A 24,428-nucleotide genomic window follows, 5' to 3' on the forward strand; every position below is an offset into this window, starting at 1 on the left:
CTTCAAAAGCTGAATATGCCAAAGATGCACTTATTGTTCGTGCTACACAGTGATTGTGCTTACTGTCTGTATACCCTACTTCCACAGTCCACTGAAAATTTCAAGTGAGTTGCAGAACTACCAATGAATTAATGATACTAACCCCTCATCACATGAGTACATTTGATTACAAAATCTCTACTTGTAGGTGAAAACTTGTAAAGCGACACTAAAATCCAATTAAAAGCTTTGATTCATTTCAAATGCTTGTAACTGGACATAAACCAGTTGAGTTAAGGTACATTCTTGATGTATTTAAATAGCTTGGCACTGCACCACTATTATACAAGCTCTGTTTAAACATATTATGGAGCAGTTATTGCAGAAAAATAATTTACACAAACAAATGAGCTCAGCCAAATAGTTTTTACAAAAGGTTTTTGTAAAATTTACAAAACAGTTAAATCTCGTGCAAAGACTAAAACCCATAACTGAAAGGGCAAACCGCATGGCAATATCAATACAGTGCCCATGATAAACTTACTGTAGTTGTATAAAATGTTAAGACTTAATATTTGTATAAATTACACAATTAAAACAGAATAACACTTAATCTCTACTTGGATAGGTGAAGTAACAGCCGAGGCGAGAATGATAAAAACGGATAAATGAGCCACACGCTTGGAGTTTGTATTAGTAAGGGAAGTTCACTCATGTAACAAATATGCACTGCTTGTTTTGACAAGTATGTGTAGTAAAGAGCTCTTTTAACAAGGGATGAGTGTAACTCAATCAGTCCACGTGAGCTGTCACAGACCAAGAGCTCTCCGAGCAGGATACCACCTACTTAAAAGTATTTAGCATCACTGAACCGATCATCCTCTTTGGCGAGTGGTTCCCTATTCGTTTTTTCCCCCACAGAAACAGCACTACTGAAAACGCTTTTACCAGTTAGCATCACGCCAGCCATAACATTGAAATGTGATTTAAACCATCTCCACACGGTTAACCCAAAAAGGATGAATTTAAACAAAGTACCTCTTAAAGATTAAATCACCTTTTGAAGATAAGAATTCCAATATATTAAGGAAAAAATAAACCGCAAAAATGTAAATTTGTAGTAAAGATACAAAAAATGAGGCGGGGGGGGGAGGGAGTCTACAATGGGCACAAAATAAAATGCAAAAATTTTACGTCACAGGGCATCGTGCACCATAGAACCTGCCAAGACTTAATTTTGGCATTAGCTCCATGTACAATGGGTGTGCCCCTCAACTCCCAAAAACAGATGGGGACTGGGGGTAGCTCAGTCTTCACCCTGGAGGACAGGCATTTTTGCCATTAATCTGTGAGGCGGTACTTCACAAAGGGGGGTGGGAGTGTTACCAGTCATGTTGATGAAACCAATACCCTGGCTCTCTTCAAGTAAGAGTTGAACAGATCCTCTGATCAATAGACTTTAGGTTCTAAACTCAACAAGAAAAAAATGGTGGTCACAAAATAACCGTATTCACAGGCCTAAATGTATAAGGGTCCGGGCTGATGAGACGAGAAAAAAAAAAAGGTTCCAGAAGCATGTATCCCGGCTTTAATCCTCTGTGCCACGAGTCAGCAGTTCTGCTCTGCTGTGCTCAGCTGCAGGGGTGACATTAAGAGATTAAATCATTTTAGAATGGAGGGCTTAAATCTCCAGATTCTTTGTTTTCAGATGCATATTGCTTTCAGGCTGAACCAGGCACTAAGAACAGCCCCTTTTATGGGGAAAGTTCCCTGTACAAAGGGAATTTTCTGCACAGGCATAAGGGGCATGCTGGCATTGCTAGGCTAAACCATGATTAAGTAAAATGGTGGGGAAAAAAAAAAACACCAGGCAGGTTTAGTTTAACTTAAAGAGTATATGCAATATTTATTTACAGTGAAGCAAACCAGGGAATACACATTTCTTTAATGCAAATACATTTTCAAATAAAGTGCAACCAAACCACGAGTGTTATTGGCCTTAGACAGGGACACACTGACTCGGAGGCAGCTCAGAGAGGGAGACCCCATCTGACAGCCCAATGGGCAGCAGGCTTCAGCTTTTCACATGGACTTTTACCCATTACAAAGACCTACATCAAGAAAAGAAATCTTCCCGCGGACGACCAATCATTACATATTGCACTTTACTTCGAGGTGGCTGCTATACACACCCATTTTGGAAATGGGGGTCCAGTCACTTTCTAAAGGGTCACAAGCAGTGCCTTTCACTCTTATTTACGTAAGAAGTTACCAAACTGATTTGTCCAAATTTAAACCCATGTTGATTCAAAGATATAAAACACATGCAGGATTGACGCTTATGAACCAGAGTGCTGTATTTAGGATTTAGGACTTCGCCCGGGAACTGCAGTGATGAAAGATGCCTCTCCCAAATTCAGATGGGGAAAAAGGGCTGTGCAGTAGGTGGGGTAACTGGCTACTAGATGAACTCTGGCTAAGTGTCAGACTGTTCATTGACTACAGGGGATGTGGACAAAGGTGCATGTTTAAAAAGGAAACACCTTTCACAAACCTACTGTGGCCATACTTCTGAAAGGACAAATTAAACACGTGCTAGTGATTGAGAAGGCCAAGGGCAGTCAACACTTTCCCCACCATAACATGAGTTCCAGAAAAGCAAGAAAAGTTTGTCAAGGAGAGGGTCCTGACAGGAGTCCCACCCATTGTAATTGATCACTTTAACATCTACATCGGGTTTATACACTGTTTTCAGACAAGCATGCACGCGACATGAGTTTACCAAGTAGTAGAAATTGGAGTTTAAGTAGCTGAGACGTACCAGGGGGTCACCAACAGACCTTGAGGGATGACCTTTACAGTAACTGGAATGAAAATGCAAAAAAGATGAAAAACGGGATGTGCTTCTTTTCAGAGTTGCAGTTACCCTGAATAAAGCTATTCCAGCTAGCACTCTGGACTGTTTAAAAAAAAAACTGGGTAGACGAGACAAGGGTTTATCAAGCAAATCAAACAAGAGGGGTATCACTTCCTGTCATCTACTACCTTTGTGATTGAACCTGAATCCACTGTCCATTCAAAAAGCCAGACAGACAGAAGTTAAGGCTTCTATAATTCCTTGAACTGGAAAGCTACAATGCATTATATTCAACACCACAAACTAAACTGGAGTTCTACACTAACACCTTCTAAAGCTGCTGTGACTAGCTGAACAACACCCCTGGGCCCCAGCGATGCATTTCAGATAGTTCAAGGACAGCTGAACAGCTGGGAGTATCTGAACAGCTGAAGCTCAATCACCGCACACACGGCTCACAACCCTCCTTAGAAGAGATCTAGTATACACAGACTGGGAGGCCATGGATTTAAAAAAAAATAGCAACTGTTTTAAAAAAATCCAAATTGCATGTTACAGCATTGGAACATGTCTTAACGCAGTGGTTAAAAACATTTGGTAAAAACAAATTAGTGCCACACAGACCTTATCATTTAATCTCCTCTAACAGGTTTCTTTATGGCTGCCTACAAAAGGTAGGCATGATTCCAATCTAGCCGTTTTTCTTCATAAGACGGCGCTGTGGATGTGAAGTAGTTTCTCGATGTACGACAGATGCAGTACTTCAGAAGTGGTTTAGCAGCTAACAGAAGGCATCGGGTACATTTCTTCAATATCGTATACCACAGAAAAAGACTTCTGCACTGTGGAATACTTTGACACCTGCAGAACGCTGAGTATCAAGATGCAATGCAAAGATTAAGTTGCAAAACCATCAGAAAAACAGGACAAGAGGCAAGAAGTCTGTATGTTAAGCGAAGAATTTCATGATTCTCAATTTTTTACCTAGCAGTCAAATTCAGACCTATACAAGTACTGGTGTTTAGAGATAGGACATACATTTTTGAAATGTAAAGATGCCTAGACCATGTCTTAATCCAGGTAATGTCTGAACATGATTCTTTACTATAAAATCCATAAACTACCAGAGATCAAAACACTCATTGATAGCACATTTTTTAAACCAATAAAACTGCTTGGTGCAGTTCAAGGACAGAAACATGACTGCTTGCTTTACTGATTTGGGGCATCATGTGGTACAAAGACTTCAATGCCCAGGGGATATTCGTCTTCAAACACTGAGCCAGAACTGAACAAAATGCAATATTTCACAATGGAATGCTGTGGGTTACCTTTTTAGACAACTCCAATCAGTACTGACCGGAGGACAACACCAAATCAAACCCTCATTTGCCGTTTTCCATATAAACTGAACACACAGCAGTTAAAGAAAAGCACAACCAGTGACTCTTGTATTATTTTTGTTTGGTGGGGGAGTCATTAATAGTCAATTACATAAAACCAGCTGTCTACATACATCTTTACATAATGATCTGAACCAGCTCTGTTACAGACTCACCCTTGTTGCATCTTCATACAAAGTTCAAACTAAACAACTCTCCCTATGAATAACCAGCTTCTCTGGACTGGCATACACTGCCACCTTGTGATCAAAGTCAAGAACTACAAGAGAACCCCCTCTGAACAGGTGCAAGGGAATCTACTTAACAGAGAAAGGCCACTCATTCCTTTCCTGCTTTAACAAAAAAAAATCCAAACTGAAGCAACTAAATTCAGAAATTGCACCTTGAGTGGTTGTCCACATTAAGAAATAAACATTGGAGATAACAGGCTTACTATTAAGTGCTCATTTTCTTTAACCTGCACACCTCCCTCTTTAGATACGGTGGCTTCATAAAAGGATAAAGCTTGGTTAAATAAAAAGCAAGCTCACTAATACAACTTGCATGTCACTTCTGACAAGAGAACTGGCTCTGAAAAACTGCTCTGAGCAATCAGATGTGAGAAGTTACAGGTCTTTAAGCCGCTTCCTCTCCTTTGCGTCAGTACCTCCTGAACACCCGTATTGTGCGCAGATAATTTTACCCTACAACCTTTTGAAAAGGGCCTGGTATACTTTGTTTTGAGAGGGATTCAGAGAACAGGTTAACTTGAGGGAACTTCTGTGTGGTCACAAAACACCTAGTTAAAGATGTCAGACATCAGCAACTACATCTTGTGTTGGCTATAGTCATCGAGGCACATTTACATTCTGCTACCTTTTTCCCCCATTTAGACCACCTTTCTGTAGACCCTGGATTGTTTAACAAAATTGTTGAAAGATGCTTTTGAGATGACTTTGTTCTTGCTGTTCAAGCATGCAAATTGACAAAATATGCAATTATCTTTCTTACATTGAAAAGAATATCTGCTATTGGCTTTTCGATCTAAGGTACAGCTAATGGCCAACCAGTCTCCCATAGGTCCAAAAACTAACCGTTGAAGGAGAGTTTAAAAGATTTAAACAATTTCAAACTCCAAGGAATGGTAACTGATTCTTGCTGTACGAAAAGAAAACACTCCACCACATCTCCATACTGCAGGCCAAGTTTGACACGGCAATTCTGAACTGGATCTCGGGTTCTCCAGGATAATGATCAGGGGAATCTTCAAGAAGGTCTGGTGAGATCTGCTGTCCGAGGCAGTCCTATCTCCTGCAGTCCCATGCCCTGCCCAGCCCAGTCTCTGACAAAGCTGCACTCCAGAGGAGCTGGCTGGTCAGTCCATCAGCCAGTCACAGGTCCGACCACAACACAGCCTTGCTTCCCTTTTCCACACTGACCACATACGTTCCAGAGGGCGACCAGGCCACGGCATTGATAGTGGAGCTACAACACAAACGCAAGCTATTATAATCAGCACAACAAAACAAGGATGGAACAGATACAGTGCATAAATTGAAATATTGAACTCATCCACAGTTATCAACTCAACTAACAAATCCTAGTTGGTCAGCATTTCATTTTTTTCTTCCAACTTAATTGTAAAGCTATGGAGGCTGATCACAGACCTGTGACAAAGATTTTTGAAGGGTAAACAGATTAGGATATCAGCCTATCATACTGAATAGTTTAGTTCTAGTTAGTCCATCAGTCACGCCTCTTGCCTAGTAAAAGCAAACTTTTACTAGATCCCAGGATCTAAAAAAAACAGGAGTTTCTTGAAACAAGTGAGGCTTTCTGCTTCAACAGGGTGGGGTATCTTGTTTCAGACTCGCCCAACAAAAACCCTGACTGCTAAAAAGCCTCCCAAGCAGTGGTCCAAGACATGCAAACAAAATGAGTCCGATCCCTAGTTCCATGTGCTTCCCTTTCTAAAGGAATGCGTTTATCATACAAGTAAAAAAAAACAAAATGCCAAACTCCCCCCCCCCCCCCCCATTTTCCTCAGGGAGGAATTAAATACATACCAAGGGCTAGTTTCACCCACTGTTTATCAAAGATAATCAAATTCTACTGTTTTTCCCATTTGGAAAACTGCTACAAACCAATTAACAGCTTGGTCAGAGACGGACTCACCTGTGGTGCTTGCCTAGTGTCCGGTCCAATTTGCCCGTCAACACATTCCACACATACAAGGTGCCGTCAGCAGAGCCTGCGGCGATATAGCTCCCATCGGGGCTGGAGAAGACAGCACGGCATTAACACTGAGGTCTCTACACACCTGCGCCATGGCTCTGTTATTCAGGAAACAGACTCGTTTCCGATTTCAGCAACAGGACCAGGAACACAGATAGTCCACAGAAAGTAACAGAAGCTTGCTTAAGGCTATAGGAAACTAAAACATTTTCTTACCTAAAAGTTACTCTTGTCCAGTCAGAGCCACACTTGAATCCTTGAACACTGGGAAGGAAAAGACATTTTGGGATATTCACCTTTGCCATCGTCTTTTGGCTGCCTGTTTAACTGCCCCAACATCCCATCACCCGAAAGCACAGCTAGAATTTGCCACCAGCTTGATAAAGCTGTTTGTGAAGTCTTATTCAACTCATATCCAAATAAATACCAGTGATTTTCTGATTTTAAAAATATTGTAAAATTTTCAATTAAATTTTCCTTTTTGGATTTACAAAAAAGGTAATAAACAAGACGGTCATTTAAATAGCTTTTGGTGGAACAATTAGCTTACATACTTGAGTAAAAGTTCCCCAATGTCCCAGTATGGCAATATTAGAATACTGTGTTGTGGTAGGTGGGCTTGCATAATGTTAATTCAACCGATGAGAATTTCTAACTTCACTCCATATGCTAATTTAGTGAGGGTACTGGTACATAATGCCCCTGCACTACAGTGATGGATGAAGTATGTAAAGCACTTCAGGAGCCACTGAGGCGAGAGGTGCTAGGGCTCAGGGAACTATTATAGATATGAGGAGCTGAGGATGGGTTTCTATAGCTCAAGCGCAGTCTCCGACAGCATCTACTCAGCTAGCTGCCTCACCTGAAGGTCTGGCGCACCGCATTGGTCCGCAGGTCAATAATCTTGATGAGGTCATCGCGGGAGCAGGCGAGCAGCTCCGTCCTCTCAGCGTTCAAATCCAGGGAAGTGACTCTGCCGTGCAGCTCCAGCTCGCGCACAATGCTCTCCGCCCTGGGAGCGCCAGCAAAAACAACATGCAGTTCACATAACACGTTTCTGCAGAATTGGGGGTTTAGTTGATCCTGTTAAGGTTCTTAATTTGAACACAGTACAAGTACAAAGACTGCAGAGCCTATAAAGAAAAACAAAGGACAGATTTTTCTGAAAGATCTGATGACACTTTTTCTCAATTAAATTGTCTTGTCTGATGTGCTACCTTATCAATGCTCAAACGCACTGCACATTTTTTGCATTTCTCACCTTTGAAACTAGAACAGCCTCATGTTCAGTTCAATTTATTGGTGAGCACTAGGTAGATCTGCAACGTTGTCCTGTAACGTTCAATGAACACCGAGGGAAAGTGAATTTTAGAAACACTGCAATGGCATTACCACCTAATCCTAAACCATTTCAGATCCATCTTCACAATATACAGATGGGTAAAGATTTAATAATTTCTTGCACAAACCTGGTCCTCTAAATCCCAAGAGAAACTAGATACAGAAGGAAACCCACATCAGCCCCCCAGCTCTATAAAACACCAGATCAGGCAGGGAAATTGCTTTGTCAAGTGAAATGAAACTGATGACCCAGCAGTCATGACCTCAGTTTAACATCTTGTCCTACAAGGGCACCTCTTACCCCACACTGTATAGGGTCACTATAAGGCAGTACCGGTTCACAAATGTGCTCTAAAGAAAGAGCACCCCCTACTTGTCTGCCAACACTAATTACAGCTGCAACCTGTTTTAGTAACAGATCTCCCATCCCAGCACAGAAAGCTAAGCACAGCTGGGCCTGGTCAAGGCCAGGCAATGAGGTGGTAATAACCTCACACAACTGATTGATGGAACTGGCAAGGACTCACCTGATGTCCCAATAGCGCACTTTCTTGTCAAAGTGGCCACTCATGACGCACTGCTCAGTGCAGACGATATCGTTGCAGCTGGACCCTGCGAAGACTGTTTTTATACCTGCGGGTCAATAGACAACACATTTAGAAAAACAACCCCTGTAGTCCACGGTCATAAACACAAGTGGCATTAAAGAAAGGGTAATGGAGGTGCATACAAAAGTGCATGCCATAGTTAAAAGCGGAACTGCAATACTATTTATATTTTGGGGTTAGAAAGAATGATCACTAATGAGTGAATTTCATACTACAAACGTAAAATGCACTAGTACATTGTAAACAGTCACACACCTTTTAATCCAATAAAAATATTGCTTTCATTTCTAGATTGTTTTGCCAACAAATACTTCCTGTTAACTCTGCATGCAGATCACATTAGAACTGACATCGCATTACAATAGTCATTACAGTGACTAGTGAGCAGGAAGGGCCACATTATGTAGCAATTCATGGGAACTTGAATGTGAGTTTACAATACGGAAATTTATAGTGTTCATTTTTTGGTGAATTTAAAATTTGTAATTTTTTGTCAAAGAATGTTACGGGACTTAACTGGTTAGAGGAAATTGGCACTGCAGTTACCCTTTAAGTATTTTTATGGCATAAGGTTTTGCAGAACAATGATGTGCAATAAAAATGCAGAAGCATTACCCTGATTTTAATAACTTGTTTGCACCTATGATTACTAAACAGCAGTAGAGTATCAAAATTAGCAAGTTACATCACTTGGAGCAGTAGATGGTCTAGTTCAAATGTGACAGTTTACCTGCAGCTCCACATGTGAGTATATACAGTTTGTTTAGCAAAGCCACTATAAATAAAACTCACTTGAGCAAAATCACGAGAGTTTGAAAAGTTAAGGCAAATACTGTATCAATGTATAATAAGGCACCTCTTTGAAAATTTAGGTGCCTTATGAAACATCAATACCATAGGTCAGATTTGTTTTAAGATTTCAGGATTGTACAACAAATAGAACTTGATGTCTGGACTGAAAAAACTAAATTAACAGAGCACAGTCCAGATAACTAAACTCTTTCTGAAATCCAATCTGAAGACAAGCTTAAACTGCAGTCAGCACATAGTAGTTACAGAATGCAAGGTAAATGAATCAGAATAATTATCATTGATACTGACGCTCCAAAAGGAGCTCAGAACATCCTGCTCCAACACCAAGGACAACCAGATACCACACTGGCTAGTGGCTTATTGTACTGCATCAGCTGCTACAGGAAACCCATTCCAAGGGATCTCCTGTGTGCGCCTGTACTACTGTAGGTGCAGTGCTTTCATTCTTACAGACTTTGCTGCGCAGATCCCAGAGTTTAAGTGTCCTGTCATAGCTCCCTGAAACGATGCGCGCATTGTCCAGTAGGAAGCGGGCAGACAGCACCTTGCCACTGTGTCCTGTGAGAGTGTGCTAGAGGAACAAAGCACATGTGGTTAAAGAGCTCCAGTGTCCAATTTCACACTTGACTAACCTATTGAATTCAGCCAAAGCAGATGAAGTCATAAGATAGGCATACACAATATGAAACGCTCCTTAATCGGGACTTTTTTAGAAATTGTATCACTAAATGAAGGTCTCAGCTTGAAAACTTGAGATCAGGTGCCAGTGCCAATCCCTGCACCTGCCACTCCTTGAAAGCTGGCTCTGTCAGATGTCCTTCACTGCCGTGACCCCATGGTCTCTCGGAGACACAGATCAAAAGGTCATCCAGGCTGTCAGGAGCCCCTGGACCCAACACGCACAACTAGAGCATGATGGGAGAAGAGCAGGGGCTTCTGGGAGTCAAAGGGCTGCTGGGATGGCAGCGAGCATCAGACCTTTTACTTCACATCACTGACCTCATGGTGCCATACCACAACAAGGCCTTCAAGATGGATATGATAAAAAGAGAAGAAGCCTTCTTTAGGAAACACTACAATCTGCTTTTAGCATTCAAGCAAAGTACAAATGGAATATGATCCCTGTGGAATCAAAACGCTCAGGCAGATTCAAAAGGATTTACCTGCCAAATGAATGCTTATTCATGTCACACTAATACCTAAATGCAGTATTTCCATAATTGTGTGGCTGTACGTCTGCTGTTGCTCTTTTACAATTTACCTTAAAATTCCCCTTTCTAAAGTCTATAAACATTTGTTGCTCTTGTTGGTCATAAGTGCATCATCCAGTAAAAATCAGTATTGTTTGCAGTCTTCACACATTTAATAAATGACCCACATTTATGAGAGTACTAAAAAGAGACATGGGAACAGACTACAAGAATGCTAATTAATGGGCACAGGTGCCAAATGCAACCCAGCAAAAGTCAGTTTGAATAATTCATTAATGAATATTTTAATGGTCTTTAAAATATATCCCACTCTCAGGAGAGGGAGCAATCCAGCCCTAATCCACAGGAAGATAGCAAAGTGGGAACCGGGCACTGCGCACTGATACCTACTCGTAGGCGCTGGTCATCCACTGTCCAAATCCTGCTGGCAAAGTCATTGGAGGCAGCGAGCAGGTACGAACCCTGAGTTACAGAGGAACAAAGGGTCACGTTCAGAATAGCTGCACCAACAAGCTTCTCTTTAGTGAAGGAAAAAAAACAAGAACTTGTCGTGCGTCATAGTAGCAGGGCTTTGGTTGTGAACACCTCACAGCTGAGTGCAAATCCCCATCACTGCAGGCAGTTATAGCAGTAAGCCTTCCTATTTAACGTGCTCTCTTCTCTATAGCAGCCTTCTGCACAGGCAGAAATAGGACCACAGAGTGACCCAAAACAAAAAAACCTGCTTCAGTTACAGAATAGCACTTTACTTCCTTCAGTTTGCTAGTTCAGCTTCTAAAACTAAACGTTTTATTATGCGCACACATGCAGACAATCTGATTTAAGACCAACCCAACATAGGTTTTAAACCAATTGAACAGACTAATCTTAACATTTCTCTCTTGCCTTTAACCAGATAATTTAAGTTGCGAACCCTATCCATCCATATTCTAAGCACTTCTTACAATGCAAGTCATAGGGAAGCTGGAGCCTATCCCAGCAAGCAACAGGCACAAGGCAGAAATACACCCTGGTTAGGATGCCAGTCCATCCCAGGGCAGACAGACAAGCACATACACCAGGGCCGGTTTTTCCAGGAGCCAATTTCCCTAACAGTTTTCACTATGAAAGGCAATCTGAGCACGTGGGGACAACATACAAATTCCACCAGATAACAGCCGAGGTCCAGAATTGAACCCAGGGTCATAACTCGGCAAGGACAAATGTGGGGTGACATGGTGGCGCAGTGCCTTTTCAAAATCTACAGTAGACATCTTTTCAACAAGATGAGGTACACCACAGTGTGGGAGAAAATTATTTATGTATTGGCCAGACTGCAAGATGAGACTTAATTGCCAAAAATTAAACATGGACAATTCTTTCACACTTTGCCTTTGATACCTAGCCCTGGAGAACTACAGTTCCCAAATTTCAATCTCAAACTCTAAATCACCTTCTTCAGAGGTCAGTGCAATCGTCGCTGGGGTTAAGAAATCAATGATAGCCTGAACTGAAGCCCAGCTCAGCCCCTGCTAGGATTCTAGCACTGTCACTCCCTGGCCTGTTGCGAGCTCCACTGTGACAAGACAAGGGGGTTGTCTCACTACAGCAATGTTATTCAATACACATGCCTCCTGTACCATTGATGCAGAGCCTTATAATCGCATCCCGCAAGCACCACCTGATACAGACCAATAATGAAATCTAGCCATGATTAATCGCACATCCTCTCTGTTTGGCGTTTCAAAACCCAGGCAGTTGTATCAGTGGACTAGGAATTTAGGAAGTGACCGGTTTAGAAGATATGGTACAACAGGGGTTGACGCTTTAAAAATCTGTTATTAGGAACTGAAAACTGGCTTGAGGAAGAGAAATGCCCAATACTACCCACTTCACCCCAAGAAAACTGCACACCGCACTTTAAGCAACTTTTGTAACATAACTGCCACAAGAAAAGCAACTTCTGGCCTACCACTCAGCACAATACCCAGGGCAGTCTGACTTCACAGGTAATTTTCCAGACAGTCTTTCAGGAAGATGTAATTCTCAATGTAGAGGAATACACAACCCATACCAACTACAAACCTTTAGCCCCTAGTTTAGCTTGCTGAACACCACTATAATACTTAACCACCCAACCCCCATGAGCACTGTTGACCAGGGTATACTCACCGCACTGTCAAACTCTATGCTCGTTATGCCAGCATTACTTCCTGTCAGAGTTCCTTTTAGCTCACAGTGACCTAGAAAGAGACAGGCATTAAGTCTTTGCTCCACACAAAACGATTTCCTTTAATATCTTTTGTACATGGAAACCCTGTTTGCCAAACGGCTAAGCAGTCGGCAATTACAATAAATCCTTACAATTCACTTTTCCCCCCCAAGAAACAAAATTCCTTTAATAGTAGTAAGACTTCATAAGCAACTTTTAACATGAATGCACTCACACACAACAAGTTTGCATTTTTCTAATTTATAGATGGAGAAAATAAGTCAAGTCCTACTGAGAAATTACTTTTCCATCTTTAATTCTCACATCCAGAATTACACTGAGTACTTTAAGTATGCCAAGACTTCCTGCACATTGCTGTGGATTTTTAAAGTAACGTATTAAAATAAAGAGTGAGGTTCTGCTTTGAGTACATTTTCTAAACGAAGGTCTCAGCTTGAAAACTTGAGATCAGGCTCCAACGCCAATCCCAGCCCCCGACACTCCTTAAAAGCTGGCCGTGTTGGATCTCCATCATCACCGTGACTCCTTGGTCTCTGGGAGACGCGTGTCGAAAGGTTATCCAAGCTGTCAGAAGCCCCTGGACCCAACATGCACAACTAGAGCATGACAGGACAAGAGCAGGGGCTCCTGGGAGCCCAAGGGCTGCTGGGATGGACAGTGAGCATCAGACCTTTTACTTCACATCACTGACCTCCTCGTGCTCTCAACTCAATTGAAAAGCTGTCTGGGTTGATGTCATTCAAGTTTGACCACCTTGGTTCCTCCCAGGAGGAATGAATTCCACAATGACCCACTATTTTCACAGAATCAGATGTAGCAAAACCAACAAAGGAAAATGTATCAAAAGTAATGTTTAAATGTCACAGGAGGAGGCAGACTCATCTTGTCTTGAAGTAGAAACACCCAGTAAATGGGCTGTACCTGAAATGACCTCCCACAGCTTTACTTTGCGGTCCATCCCTCCTGTTGCCATCAGCCGGGACCCTGGACTGAACCTCACTGCGTTCACCTCCCCATCATGGGCATCCTGGACACGGATCACAGAACAAACCCATCACGTGCATTTCTGCCCACCACTGAAGCACAAATGGGTACATATGCCAAGCAGAAAGTCACCCAAGAAAAGAGCGATAAAAAGGATTTCTTACTGGTTGCATCTTACCAAAAAAAATAGTGTATAATGGAGAAAAATCCATTGTTAGAGCATCTTAAGTAACAGTTTTGCTAAGGGTTTTGTCATGTCTGATAACTCGAAAAAAGGTCTCAGCTTGAAAACTTGAGATCAGGCTCCAGTCCTCACAACAGACCCAAAAGCTCCTTAATGCTTTGAGGTGTTGGATGTCATTCATGCATTCAACACCACGGTCTCTGGGTGAAATGGTCAAGAGGACATCCAGGCTGTCAGAAGCACCTGTGCCCAACATGCATATCTAGAGCATGATGGAAGAAGAGCAGGGGCTTCTGGGAGCCAAAGGGTTGCTGGGACAGGACAGTGGGCATCAGACCTTTTACTTCACATCACAGACCTCTGGAGTGGTCACAGAACTGTGGCAAACACTCACGAAGACATGAAGCGGTGTGGTGGGAACCCGCACTTCCACGCACACCCCAGTGTGCGCCTCGGCATTTTCCGGAGAGCTGCCGAAGGAGTTCAAACTGCGACGTCTGGGTAAGCAGAAATCAATGTAAGGATCACAAAACCCAGATTTCAAAATGTAAAGAATTACCCAGTAAAAATTAATCACTCCTTAAATCCCTGTGAAATCTTCCTTATGCAGTTTTCTTTGTGCTTGTTTCTCACGTTAAAGCAATTGTGTTGCCAGTCTGCATATTTCAGATCATACTTAACCAGCCTTTGACAGTTTTAGATCTTACAGTTCTACCTTGATAGTACACTATCAGAATATAAGCAACTTATGGAAAATAGTATTTTGCTTTACAAGTATCTTTGAACTGACTAGACTGAATATTTACTCATTTTTAGAAGGTATACAAATTCCTACTATTAAAGGGTTTTAAAATTCAAGCAAAATCACTTGACTCTTTAAAACCATCAGTGAAATCTGCTGTGTTAACCACCTCATACTTTCAAACTGAAATATTTGTGCAATAATGGTGCCTGGCATCAAACCTCCAAGCCATGTAATTTTCCCTAAGATTCACCTGGAACGATCAGAAATATGGTGCCCTAGAATTGGAGACTCAGATAGGCTGCAGTGTAGACAGAGAATCAACCCCATGTTCCAACAAAGAACATTCAAGAGGTTGGGGGCAGGAGGGACAGTTGAAGTTGTACAGTTATGTTAACAAAAAGCAATAAAAGGAAATGAAGTTGAGGACACAGACGTCAAATTGAAGCCGAAGACAGGAGAGTCCAGGTGGAGAGAGAGTTGGGTTGAAGACACAGGAAGTCAGGACAGGACACAGCAAGGCATGGAAAGAAAGAACAAAATGTATCACTGCAATGCATAACAGCACACCTCTTGCTAATTACAGAAAGACTGGCACAGAAACATGCCCACCTACCCAAAGATATTAGAAATGGAGTCCAGAAGACCTCCGGGTGGCTGCTGGGAGTTTCGCTTACTGGAAAAAGGAGGTGACAAAGAGAAAACTGAAAAATTCTCAATTAAGAGGAAGAATCACAAAAGTATGCGCACTATTTTCATCAACGGACATTTATTTGTAGATCAGACAGTTGATGCAATTCCATGCTGACCTGAGAGACGTGCTCCTCACCAAAACACCTGATCTGTCCTGCACCGTGAACCCGTAACGCAAGCAGCAGAGCTCTAGTGCTGAACAAATAACAGACAGCCCCTTTCTGCTAAATGCAACCAACAACGGGAACAGCTCCTTCTAACACGGCCTAGTTTGAACCATGAGCCCCCAGGCTATAGGGTCAATCCTAGCCTCTGACAAAGGGGTCTGTCTTTTGATCAGTCTAGGAGCCTTCCTCCCCACAACCCTTAACTGAGAACATCAGAATTTGAATTAAACTGGAGAACCGTGGAAAGGTGTATTTAAAATACTACAGGTGCCACTGGGAAGAACAATGAGCTGCTCTACATTTTAGCACACTTAAATAACCTCAAATACACAGCACGATTGCTCTAAATGGCATAGAGATCATGCAAGACCGCCACATGATCCACAGATAAAGGGACCAGTATAATGCATTCAGATAACTCAGTATCTAAGGCAAAGAGAAGATCAACCCCCTGCTCATATAGGATTCTTTAGGAATCCGTTTTAAGGGAAAACTTTCAAAAACAATCCAAAGCAAAGAATTAGGACATGCAGCATAAAGTCTCAGAAGGGCAATTCTGAATCAGTGAGGATAGATGGGCTTTCATACTCCACAGTGACTCCAGATGCTCTGAGCTCCAGCACCCACAATCCAAGCCCTCAAACTCCCATAGCTCCTACCTGGGTGTACGGCAGGCTCCTCTGGTGGGTGAGGTGTCCCCTGCCTGCTCTGCAGCCTCCTCTGGTAGCACCTCAATATCATCATCTCTGTGGATGGGGAACACAAGATCACACCTGCATCTGCACTGCCCCCAGCCCCAGCTCCTGCAGTAGTGCCCCATCATTGTAGATGGTTCAGCTAACCCCTCCTACTCAGTGTGCGGCTGGCGTTGCCTTCTGACTGCTGGCCCGCTCATGGTCAGAAGCTAAAAAGATGTGAAGGAAGGTGGATCCTTCTCTAGGAACTGAAAGGGGAGGGTGGAGCAAACAGCTGCTGGAGTTAGGACCGGATCTCAGCCACTGGTTGAGCTGGTTAGGTGTTAAAACTGCAAATATTTCAACTGCAGTCTTAGCTTTTATTTTCCACCTCATTTTTAACTTGTGTTAAGCAATAAGTGTCGGAAAGCTTGACTGACTGTTAATGAAACACACTTCACTGCCAGCAGTTTAATTGCCAATTAAACTACTGCTCAATGTTTTTAGCTGAGAAAAATGTACTGTTTGGTTGTGAACAATTTTGTATTTGGCTTAGCTATATGGTATAAATTCTCACTTTGGATTTCTTTTATGTCTTTGCTAATTATACAGTAATTAGTACACATTCAGAGATATAGAGATAAAATTATGTGGCAAGTATGGCATCACTTCAGGAAGAGAAATTGCATAAACATGCCAATTTTATAGGGAAGTTAAACTCTGCTAACCCCACCGTTACAAGCTAAATACTTGTAACTGCACAATAATTTAGTAGCAAAAACATCTGCCCTGAATTTGAAACTTGAGAAATGTTTGATTGTATAATGTATATTAAAGGAACAAAACCCAATTTGTTTTTGTTGGCTCTACATTACTGCAGCGCAGCCCTCCTATAATAGCAACAGATTAAAAAGCCTTTCAGGATCAAACAGCCTGAAAATGGGCCATCAGCAACTTTCTACTCCCTGACCAGCTGGAAAATTGGCTTAGGTTTTCACAGGGCTAGAGTTGCATGCACACAAACCCTTTAAAAACTCTGCATAGTTTGGAGCTGATTCTTTGTAACAGATGATCTCCACCCCAGCTCTGCAGGTGGATTTTAACATGATACACAAAAAAAGAAAACAACAAGAACAGCTGAATTTTTACAAATGAGGGGAAGCCACCAGAACATCTCTATACATAAGGATACTAAAGGAATGAAGAAAATACTGCCAAAAACTGTTTTCACTTAAAATGGGAAGACCTTTGTTCCAAATCTTAAACGTAAATACATGCTTCTTGCGGAGCCAGTGATATGCAGCTAGTTCAAGTATTAAACCTGCTGTGCCACATTCTTTTTGCGCAAGAGTAGTATAACTCAACTGCATTACAAGACTTCATTTAAACTAGATCTTGCTTTACCAAAGCAAGAACATACTTTCCATTCATTTCTTGCACTTGTCTTCCCCCCCCCCATTCTTTTGATTTCTTGTAATTCACTTTGCTCCTTGTAATTTCATTTGTAATTGCTTTGTCTATTACCAATTTTTGATTGGAACATGATAGAATTTCTTCAAGCAGTCATTGTCTAATGTCACTTTAAGTGATGAGAAGCACATGCCCAGTACACCATGACACTGCCGAGAGATTTTGAATGGTGGACCAGATGCGAAATGACATCTTAACCTTCTGTGTAGTATTAACTTTAGTCTGCAGTAATGAAAGGAATTCTTACTCATTCTGGCTTGGGCCACTATCCTTTCCTTTAAACCTAGAGAACGGAAACCAAACTCTTACCTTCAAAAGGAGAAAAGTATATTCTAGAACTCATTTTAATTTCACTCCAACTGTTCTCCACAGTTTTGTGTAGGAGAAGAAAGCCTATTCCAACTAAATTGGATTCAGGGAAGCCTAGCTAGCACCAAGGACTCTGGAAAAACATCAACTCACTGATCTATGGGCAGAGGCTCCTTCGCTGCCTCTGCAAGCTCCTTCTGCAGTTTGGCTTGTCTGCGTCTGGAAATGAAAGTTACATTGCAATAAACTAGACCCGTCTACTTCAGCAGATTACTCACTCTCCACTAGTGGTAATATTCACCACCCAACAAGAAAGTACCTCCTTTGATGCAGGTTTATTTCAGTTCAAAAGGCAAGAAGCCTGCTGTCCACGATTCTATAACTGTTAGGCATTTTAAGAATCCAAGACACTTTACTGTGAGCTGTGATTATACCACACTATTACAGAAAAAAAGGTTCAGAATTACCAAACAGGAGAATTACTCATGTTTCCCAAAAACACTTCTGTAACGGATATACTTAGCCTCCATGTTCTAATTATATCACACAAGGCCAGGATGCAAGAAGCTAAAACGCCATTACTGCTACTCTGTTGCATTTTATGACAAATCCCTCCCTCTTGGATCAATATGACACAGCTGCCTGGAAGTGAGCTTTTGGCTGGCTGGAGAGGCCGGGGGGGAAGAGCCCTCACTGACCTGCAGTCCTTCTCGTTCTCGGCGTTGAGCCGGTTGGCCTCCTGCGCCTTCTCGGCCATCCAGCGGGAGATGAGCTCCTGGTTCTCCTCCGTGGTGCGGCGCAGCTTCTCCTCCAGGGCGCTGAAGGTGATCTGCAGGGCGTCGTACTCGTCCTTTAGGGTCTGATTGGCCCGCTCCAGGTCCTGCAGGCTGCTCCTCAGCTCCCGGCACTCCCCCTCCAGCTGGGCGATCTGCTGCTGGTATTCCAGCATCCTGCCGGGCCAGAGAGAGAGAGTCAAGTAAACCATGAGGCAAGAGCAACTCAAATACACCATCTCAGGCTTTGGACACTCAATGATTAATATTTGAGAACTACTCATTATCTCCTTTACCTCCCAAAGGCTCTCAAACTAAATACATCAATAGTTGCAAGCATGAGCATATAACAAAAGACCTGGCTAACCAGATGGGTTATAACCTTGGGTTCTTTCAAAACCACATGCAAGGCCCCATGTGGTCCAAGGGCTCTTAACAGGCACACACTTGTTAGAGCTTTCTGCCAGTAGCAGGAGCAAAAACTGACTTGAGTTTTTATAAAGAAATAATTGAATATGGGTAGGTAATTTTCATCAACAAATGCCAACATTTAAATACCTCATTCCTAGAATGGTCAACAGAAAATCAGTATTCATGATCCTGGTATTATTAATATGGTGGACGCCTTTAGTCAAAGTGACTTACGTGGGTACCCCTTTAAACAGCAGGGGATTTACCTGGAGCAAATGGAGTGAAGGACTTTGCTCAAGGATACACAAACGCAGAGTTTCACCTGGCCTTTGAACCTATAGCCTTCTGGGTCAGAGCCTTAACCCTTCATCTGAAAAAACTACTCTTCACCTTTTTTCAGGAAGAATGAACCCTAGATTATTTTACTGGCCAAGGGACACCAAAACAGTCATGCTAAACCACAGGTAGTTCCCTAAAGGTAGACGGGTCATTTTTAGTCAATCTTTGCATCAACCTGCATCTGGCCTTTGTTCTACAATTGGCATCTAGAACTATTTTTTTTCATTTCTAATCACTGATGTAGAACCTAAAGATCTGGAAAGAAAACTCTAATCAATAGAGGACCACGGACCAGATCAAATACAGTCCAGCAGATTAGGAGACTTTACTCCTCAATGCAATACAGCTGAAGCTTTTTCATAGGTTATCAGGTATTCAGATTTTTCAGATGTATTGGATTTCTCCCTCACAGCACGGAGAAATAGACTGAAATGCAAAATTAGGAATGACACCTTTCCTCTTTAGCCATGTCAGTGGCAAGCAGACCTCCAATTTTAATGTTCCAGACATTAACTTGGTTGATAACCTGTCACAAATACCACCCTTGATACTAAAAAAGCCAGGAAAAAATAGAGCTTTACATATGGCACCAAAGCAATTAATATGAATAATAAAATTAAAGAGCAGAGATCATTATTTCAGAACAAGGCAAGGACTAGAACATCCTAGCACAATGTAAACCAGACCCACGGAGTCCACAGGACTGGCCACTGATACTCACTTTGCCTCATTGGCTTGGATCTCCTTATCCTTCTGTTGCATTTGGTTATTCAGTTCTATAACATTTTGGGCCAGCTGTAGCAGGAATGAAAAATGCCACGAGATTAAAATCCACCTGAAGAATTCAGTGACAGAGACAGATGCACAAAACATCCCGATTCTTTTATCGGCCGGCCAGAGAAGCACACTGACCTCGCCGCGCTTCTTGTGCAGCTCAGTCAGCTCCTCCTGGTGTTTGATTCGGATCTGGGACATTTCCTGGACCAGGGTCTCACTTCGTCCCCCATCCGCCCCTGGGCTGCAAACCACAGGCAGTGAGCTCCTACAGCTCCGATACAATTCATCTTCTCAACACTCACATGTAGGGTTTTAGTGAAGTATTTAAAAACCACCCAACACTATAAACATAGTAAGAGGACAAGTACATGTTCATTTACAGCTTAAGTGTAGAGAGACTCCAATACCTCAGGTCATGTCTGTTCTGGATATCGTATTTCTCAGTCTGGCGTCTTTCTGCAAGAACAGCTTGCAAGTCTGCTTTCTCAAGGAGTCTGTTATCTGTGAGGGAAAAGGGAAGGAAAATTTCCTACGTAAAATGGCAGTATTTTAAAAAAATAAATCACGGTTGCCTTCGTTGAGGAAAATGTTTAACACAATAAGCAGCCCAATCGCACATCGAATCATTTGCCCAGCTGTCTCAGAAAACCTGAATAAAAAGGCAAATTAACATTCAAGCACTCCACTTAAAACTTACCCGCTAGCAAATAAGTTTACCAATGCAAAAGCGACTTATTTACCTTAAAAATAAAGCAGCAGCTCAAGACTTGCAAGGTGTCGTATACAAGTCCTTGAAACCGAGAATCGGAGCCCCCCGCCTGGGTGGCGCTAGCTGTGGGGCGCGCAATGACTCACACTGCTGAATGATCTCCTCGAAGGCCTGTCTCTGGACGCGGTCTCTGTGCTTCAGCTGCTCGGCGATGTGCCTCTTCCAGCTGCATTCAGCCCGAAACCGGACCCCCGACATCTTCACCTGCACACAGCACCCGTCAGTGAACTGTCACGGCATTTCCAAACTGTGCCCTCTCCTTCATAGCTATAACATTACGAGTGTGTGTTTTAACACGCCGTTATAAACAGCCGCCTCCATTACCCCGCGTTACTCGCTGCCAATAAGGACAGGGTTGGTGTACCTCCACACATTTCCTCTTCATATAAACCTTTACGGAACGGAGGCAAGTTTGTCGCAAAAGGCATGGGGTAAAAGGAGGCCAGGAGGACCTCGGTCTTGAATTGACCACCATGTGGCGATAGAAAGAGGTCAAGAGAAAGAGTGAGCTGGTGCCCTAGTCAGAAGATCACCCCGCCGGCTCCACGCCCAGAACTACACTGGGGCTTGTGAACATCAGGCACGGCCAGCGTCAGCGGTCGCGGCCACAGTCAGCAGGTCAAAAGCGACAGGCTTCCGATTTACTCACTTCAACTACACGTTTACTCGAGGACTACGGCGTGTGCAGCGAGATAGCCGATATTAACGTAAAACTCCTTAACTGGAACAAGGGCAAGAGCCAATCGTACATTTAATACCAAGGTCTCCGTCCGCTCAAAACAGGCTTCATCGAGAGGACAAAGCCAATTTCAGGGACATTTAAGACACGGTTCAATCAAACGTTTAAGACCCAGCTCAGACGATAAAAGACTTTTGGTACTGATAATGAACACGGAAAGAAAGTATTAAAACTACGTTTCAACAGATAGCTAAAGCACCAGGCAATGTGATAATGCACTTTTTAAACTTTGCGTTCTCTGCATTTTTTTTCCTCACAGAGGAGGAAAGTTATTCCACGCTTTCTAAGTTTGTAGACCGCCATAAATCGAGATTGCTTCATTTCCGACTGCCAGGTATCCTACACAGATCACTTTCAATTTAACTGGAAAAAAAAATGTAAGGTCACCATCTACTAGTTAAGTACGCATTTCAACAACATGTGCAATCGTTAGCAGGATGTTTCAGTCTTATTAAATCCTTTTATTAATAGAACGTTAGGAGCTGCATTAAGAAAATAAGCATGACCCTCTACTTATCACATGAATCGAATAAACAGCGCTTATCTGGAAAGTCGCTTCACGGCACAACGCATTTCTCCAGTACTGCTATTATTTCTCAAAACGACAATATATATACGTGTGTTCATCCATACGTCTCGATTGTGCGGCGCTAAAGAAGGCAGCGCTGCGATACCAAATCAGTACCGTAACCAAGCATAAAGATTACAGTACCTATTTTTCGGACGGCGATTTATCTTAGAGTGCCTTCCCTCCACCTTCCGCCATCTTGGCTCTCGCTCTACAGCCTCTCCCCCGGCAGGGTCCTACCTGAGTAGCTGTCGCGGAAAAAATGCATCACTGAGGCGTCTTCCTTTTCCGTGTCATTTTACAACACAGGAGGAGATTCTCGGATTTTATCGCGAGACGTGGGCTCTAGCTAATTGAGCGCGTTAGTAAAGTGTGGCTCCCCCCCCAACACTTAAAACAATAATATACACAACTAGAAAAAGATTGGTTTAACAACTTATAGCATTCTACAAAGTGATACAAAAAAACTTAAACGATGATGGGCGATTGAAGTTGTTCAGTGCTTTTCAATTTTGGTCCTGGGAAGCCTTTTATCTGTTTTGTTTGCACCAACAAAACCCTTCATGCAAAAATGTATGCGGTTTATTGTTTGTCGTTATTTTCCTTCGTTCTTCGTCTGCACACCAACTGCTGCTGTAAAAACAAAAAGTCACCCTCGAGCATAATAAAGACTCTTAATCACTAGTACCACTTGGCACCAATAACTGATCTGCTTGCTGGTTTCGACTTTTTCAGCAAAAGAGACTTGTTAAAAATACCCCTCCCCCAAATGCAGTCTCTTCCCAGCTTGCTAATTAAGAATTTCTTACAAATTCTGACTAGCTGTTAACAGTTGACCAAATAGTGATGAACCAGTAGAAGTGACACTTATCAGACTCATTCACAGTCAGATTATCCTCCTACTCAAGTTCAATTGGTTAGCTCACACACCTGAATAAAAGCAGTGCAAAAGATCATTAACGAAGATTACACATCTCATTCATCTTTTTGGGAGCTGAAGGTATATGTGAAATAAAATCTCAAATACATCTATCCATTTTCTAACCTTTTCATCCAAAACAGGATCACGGGGAGCTGCAACTGTTTCCAGAAAGCAAGGCCTTAAATATAAACTAAAAATCAATTATTCTTTGAGAATCACTGTACCAGAGTGCATTAAAACCAAGGTCAGACTACAGAATAAAGTGTCATCCGGTGCACAGATAGGGGTATTGTAGGACTAAGACTGAGAGCCTCTGATGTAGTGCGTATTGATTTTAAGAGTGATAATCTCTTAAATTTTAAAGCTCTTTTCATGCCAAAGGATTCTGAAGGGCGTTTTATAGGATGCACACACTTCCTTTCACTTGCACTGCTTCTTCAGCTTAAGACTTTACGTCCACTAGTGTTACTGTTATTTCATGAAAAATACAACCATTGTGATTCACGCACATACACCTAAGTGTGTGTTGAAGGGCGGTCAGTGTTTCAGGGCTGTCCTGGAGTGATGAAGCATATGAAATCAATTAGTTAATTTCCTGGTAGAAATTCCTTTTACAGTGTTTTGATTATATCTAGTTTTGACTATATATACATACTATACTGGTTCCTTTGCCAAATAATCCAGTTCTTCACACACAGTAGGCTCCCTAATTCAACCTCCTTATGGTTCAACACTACTTAGTGCAGCAAATAGATTTTCATTAGAAGTCTTCCATCCCAGCACTTAAAAAAAAAAAGATATAACGCCTGTCGATGTGTTGATGTAGATTAGGCATTGTTTTCTTCAATTTCGCACCGTTGAGAGAGTCTGCATACAGGGAGGAGGTTGAAACTCTGGCAGCATGCCAGGAGAACAACCTCTCTCTGAACATCAGTAAGACTAAGGAGATGATTGTGGACTATAGAAAACACCAGGGAGGAGATCACACACCTATCTAAATCAGTGGGACTGCAGTGGAGAGGGTCAGCAGTTTTAAGTTCCTGGGAGTTAACATCTCAGAGGACTTAACCTGGACCCACCACACCAACACTCTGTTCAAAACAGCACGGCAGCGCCTGTTCTTTCTCCGTAGGCTACAGAGGTTTGGCATGCCATCACATATCCAGGCCAACTTCTACAGGTGCACTATTGAGAGCATCCTGACTGTTTGCAATACTGCCTGGTATGGGAACTGTTCCGCCCAGGATCGCAAAGTACTGCAGAGGGTGG

The 24,428-nt window shown here is 42.4% G+C and overlaps 1 protein-coding gene and 3 non-coding genes across 5 annotated transcripts; all 4 read right to left on the reverse strand.

Moving 5' to 3' along the window:
• Positions 1 to 1,854: 1,854 nt before the first annotated feature.
• Positions 1,855 to 22,487, reverse strand: atg16l1 (ATG16 autophagy related 16-like 1 (S. cerevisiae)). Of its 2 annotated transcripts, XM_015361553.2 has the most exons (20): positions 22,382 to 22,487; positions 21,017 to 21,134; positions 20,569 to 20,662; positions 20,297 to 20,402; positions 20,106 to 20,179; positions 18,560 to 18,811; positions 18,015 to 18,080; positions 16,068 to 16,154; positions 15,165 to 15,224; positions 14,802 to 14,849; positions 14,201 to 14,303; positions 13,560 to 13,665; positions 12,578 to 12,648; positions 10,817 to 10,888; positions 9,666 to 9,786; positions 8,322 to 8,427; positions 7,316 to 7,465; positions 6,670 to 6,717; positions 6,394 to 6,495; positions 1,855 to 5,703 (listed from the first exon to the last, which is right to left on the reverse strand). In XM_015361553.2, exons 2-20 carry the CDS (start codon positions 21,126 to 21,128, stop codon positions 5,610 to 5,612), a joined length of 1,872 nt encoding a protein of 623 aa, XP_015217039.1. In that variant the 5' UTR covers positions 21,129 to 21,134; positions 22,382 to 22,487; the 3' UTR covers positions 1,855 to 5,609. The 2 variants fall into 2 exon arrangements, with proteins under 2 accessions (XP_015217039.1, XP_006637931.1); XM_006637868.3 differs by lacking the exon at positions 14,802 to 14,849.
• LOC138242295 (small Cajal body-specific RNA 6) lies at positions 9,949 to 10,215 on the reverse strand. Its single transcript, XR_011191503.1, has one exon. It is a non-coding gene; the product is annotated as a small Cajal body-specific RNA 6 (non-coding RNA).
• On the reverse strand, positions 13,063 to 13,330 carry LOC138242296 (small Cajal body-specific RNA 6). Its single transcript, XR_011191504.1, has one exon. It is a non-coding gene; the product is annotated as a small Cajal body-specific RNA 6 (non-coding RNA).
• Positions 13,898 to 14,165, reverse strand: LOC138242294 (small Cajal body-specific RNA 6). The gene has a single exon (XR_011191502.1). It is a non-coding gene; the product is annotated as a small Cajal body-specific RNA 6 (non-coding RNA).
• Positions 22,488 to 24,428: the final 1,941 nt, after the last annotated feature.

Source organism: Lepisosteus oculatus, chromosome 13, assembly GCF_040954835.1.
Source record: "Lepisosteus oculatus isolate fLepOcu1 chromosome 13, fLepOcu1.hap2, whole genome shotgun sequence".
Taxonomy (NCBI): Eukaryota; Metazoa; Chordata; class Actinopteri; order Semionotiformes; family Lepisosteidae; genus Lepisosteus; species Lepisosteus oculatus.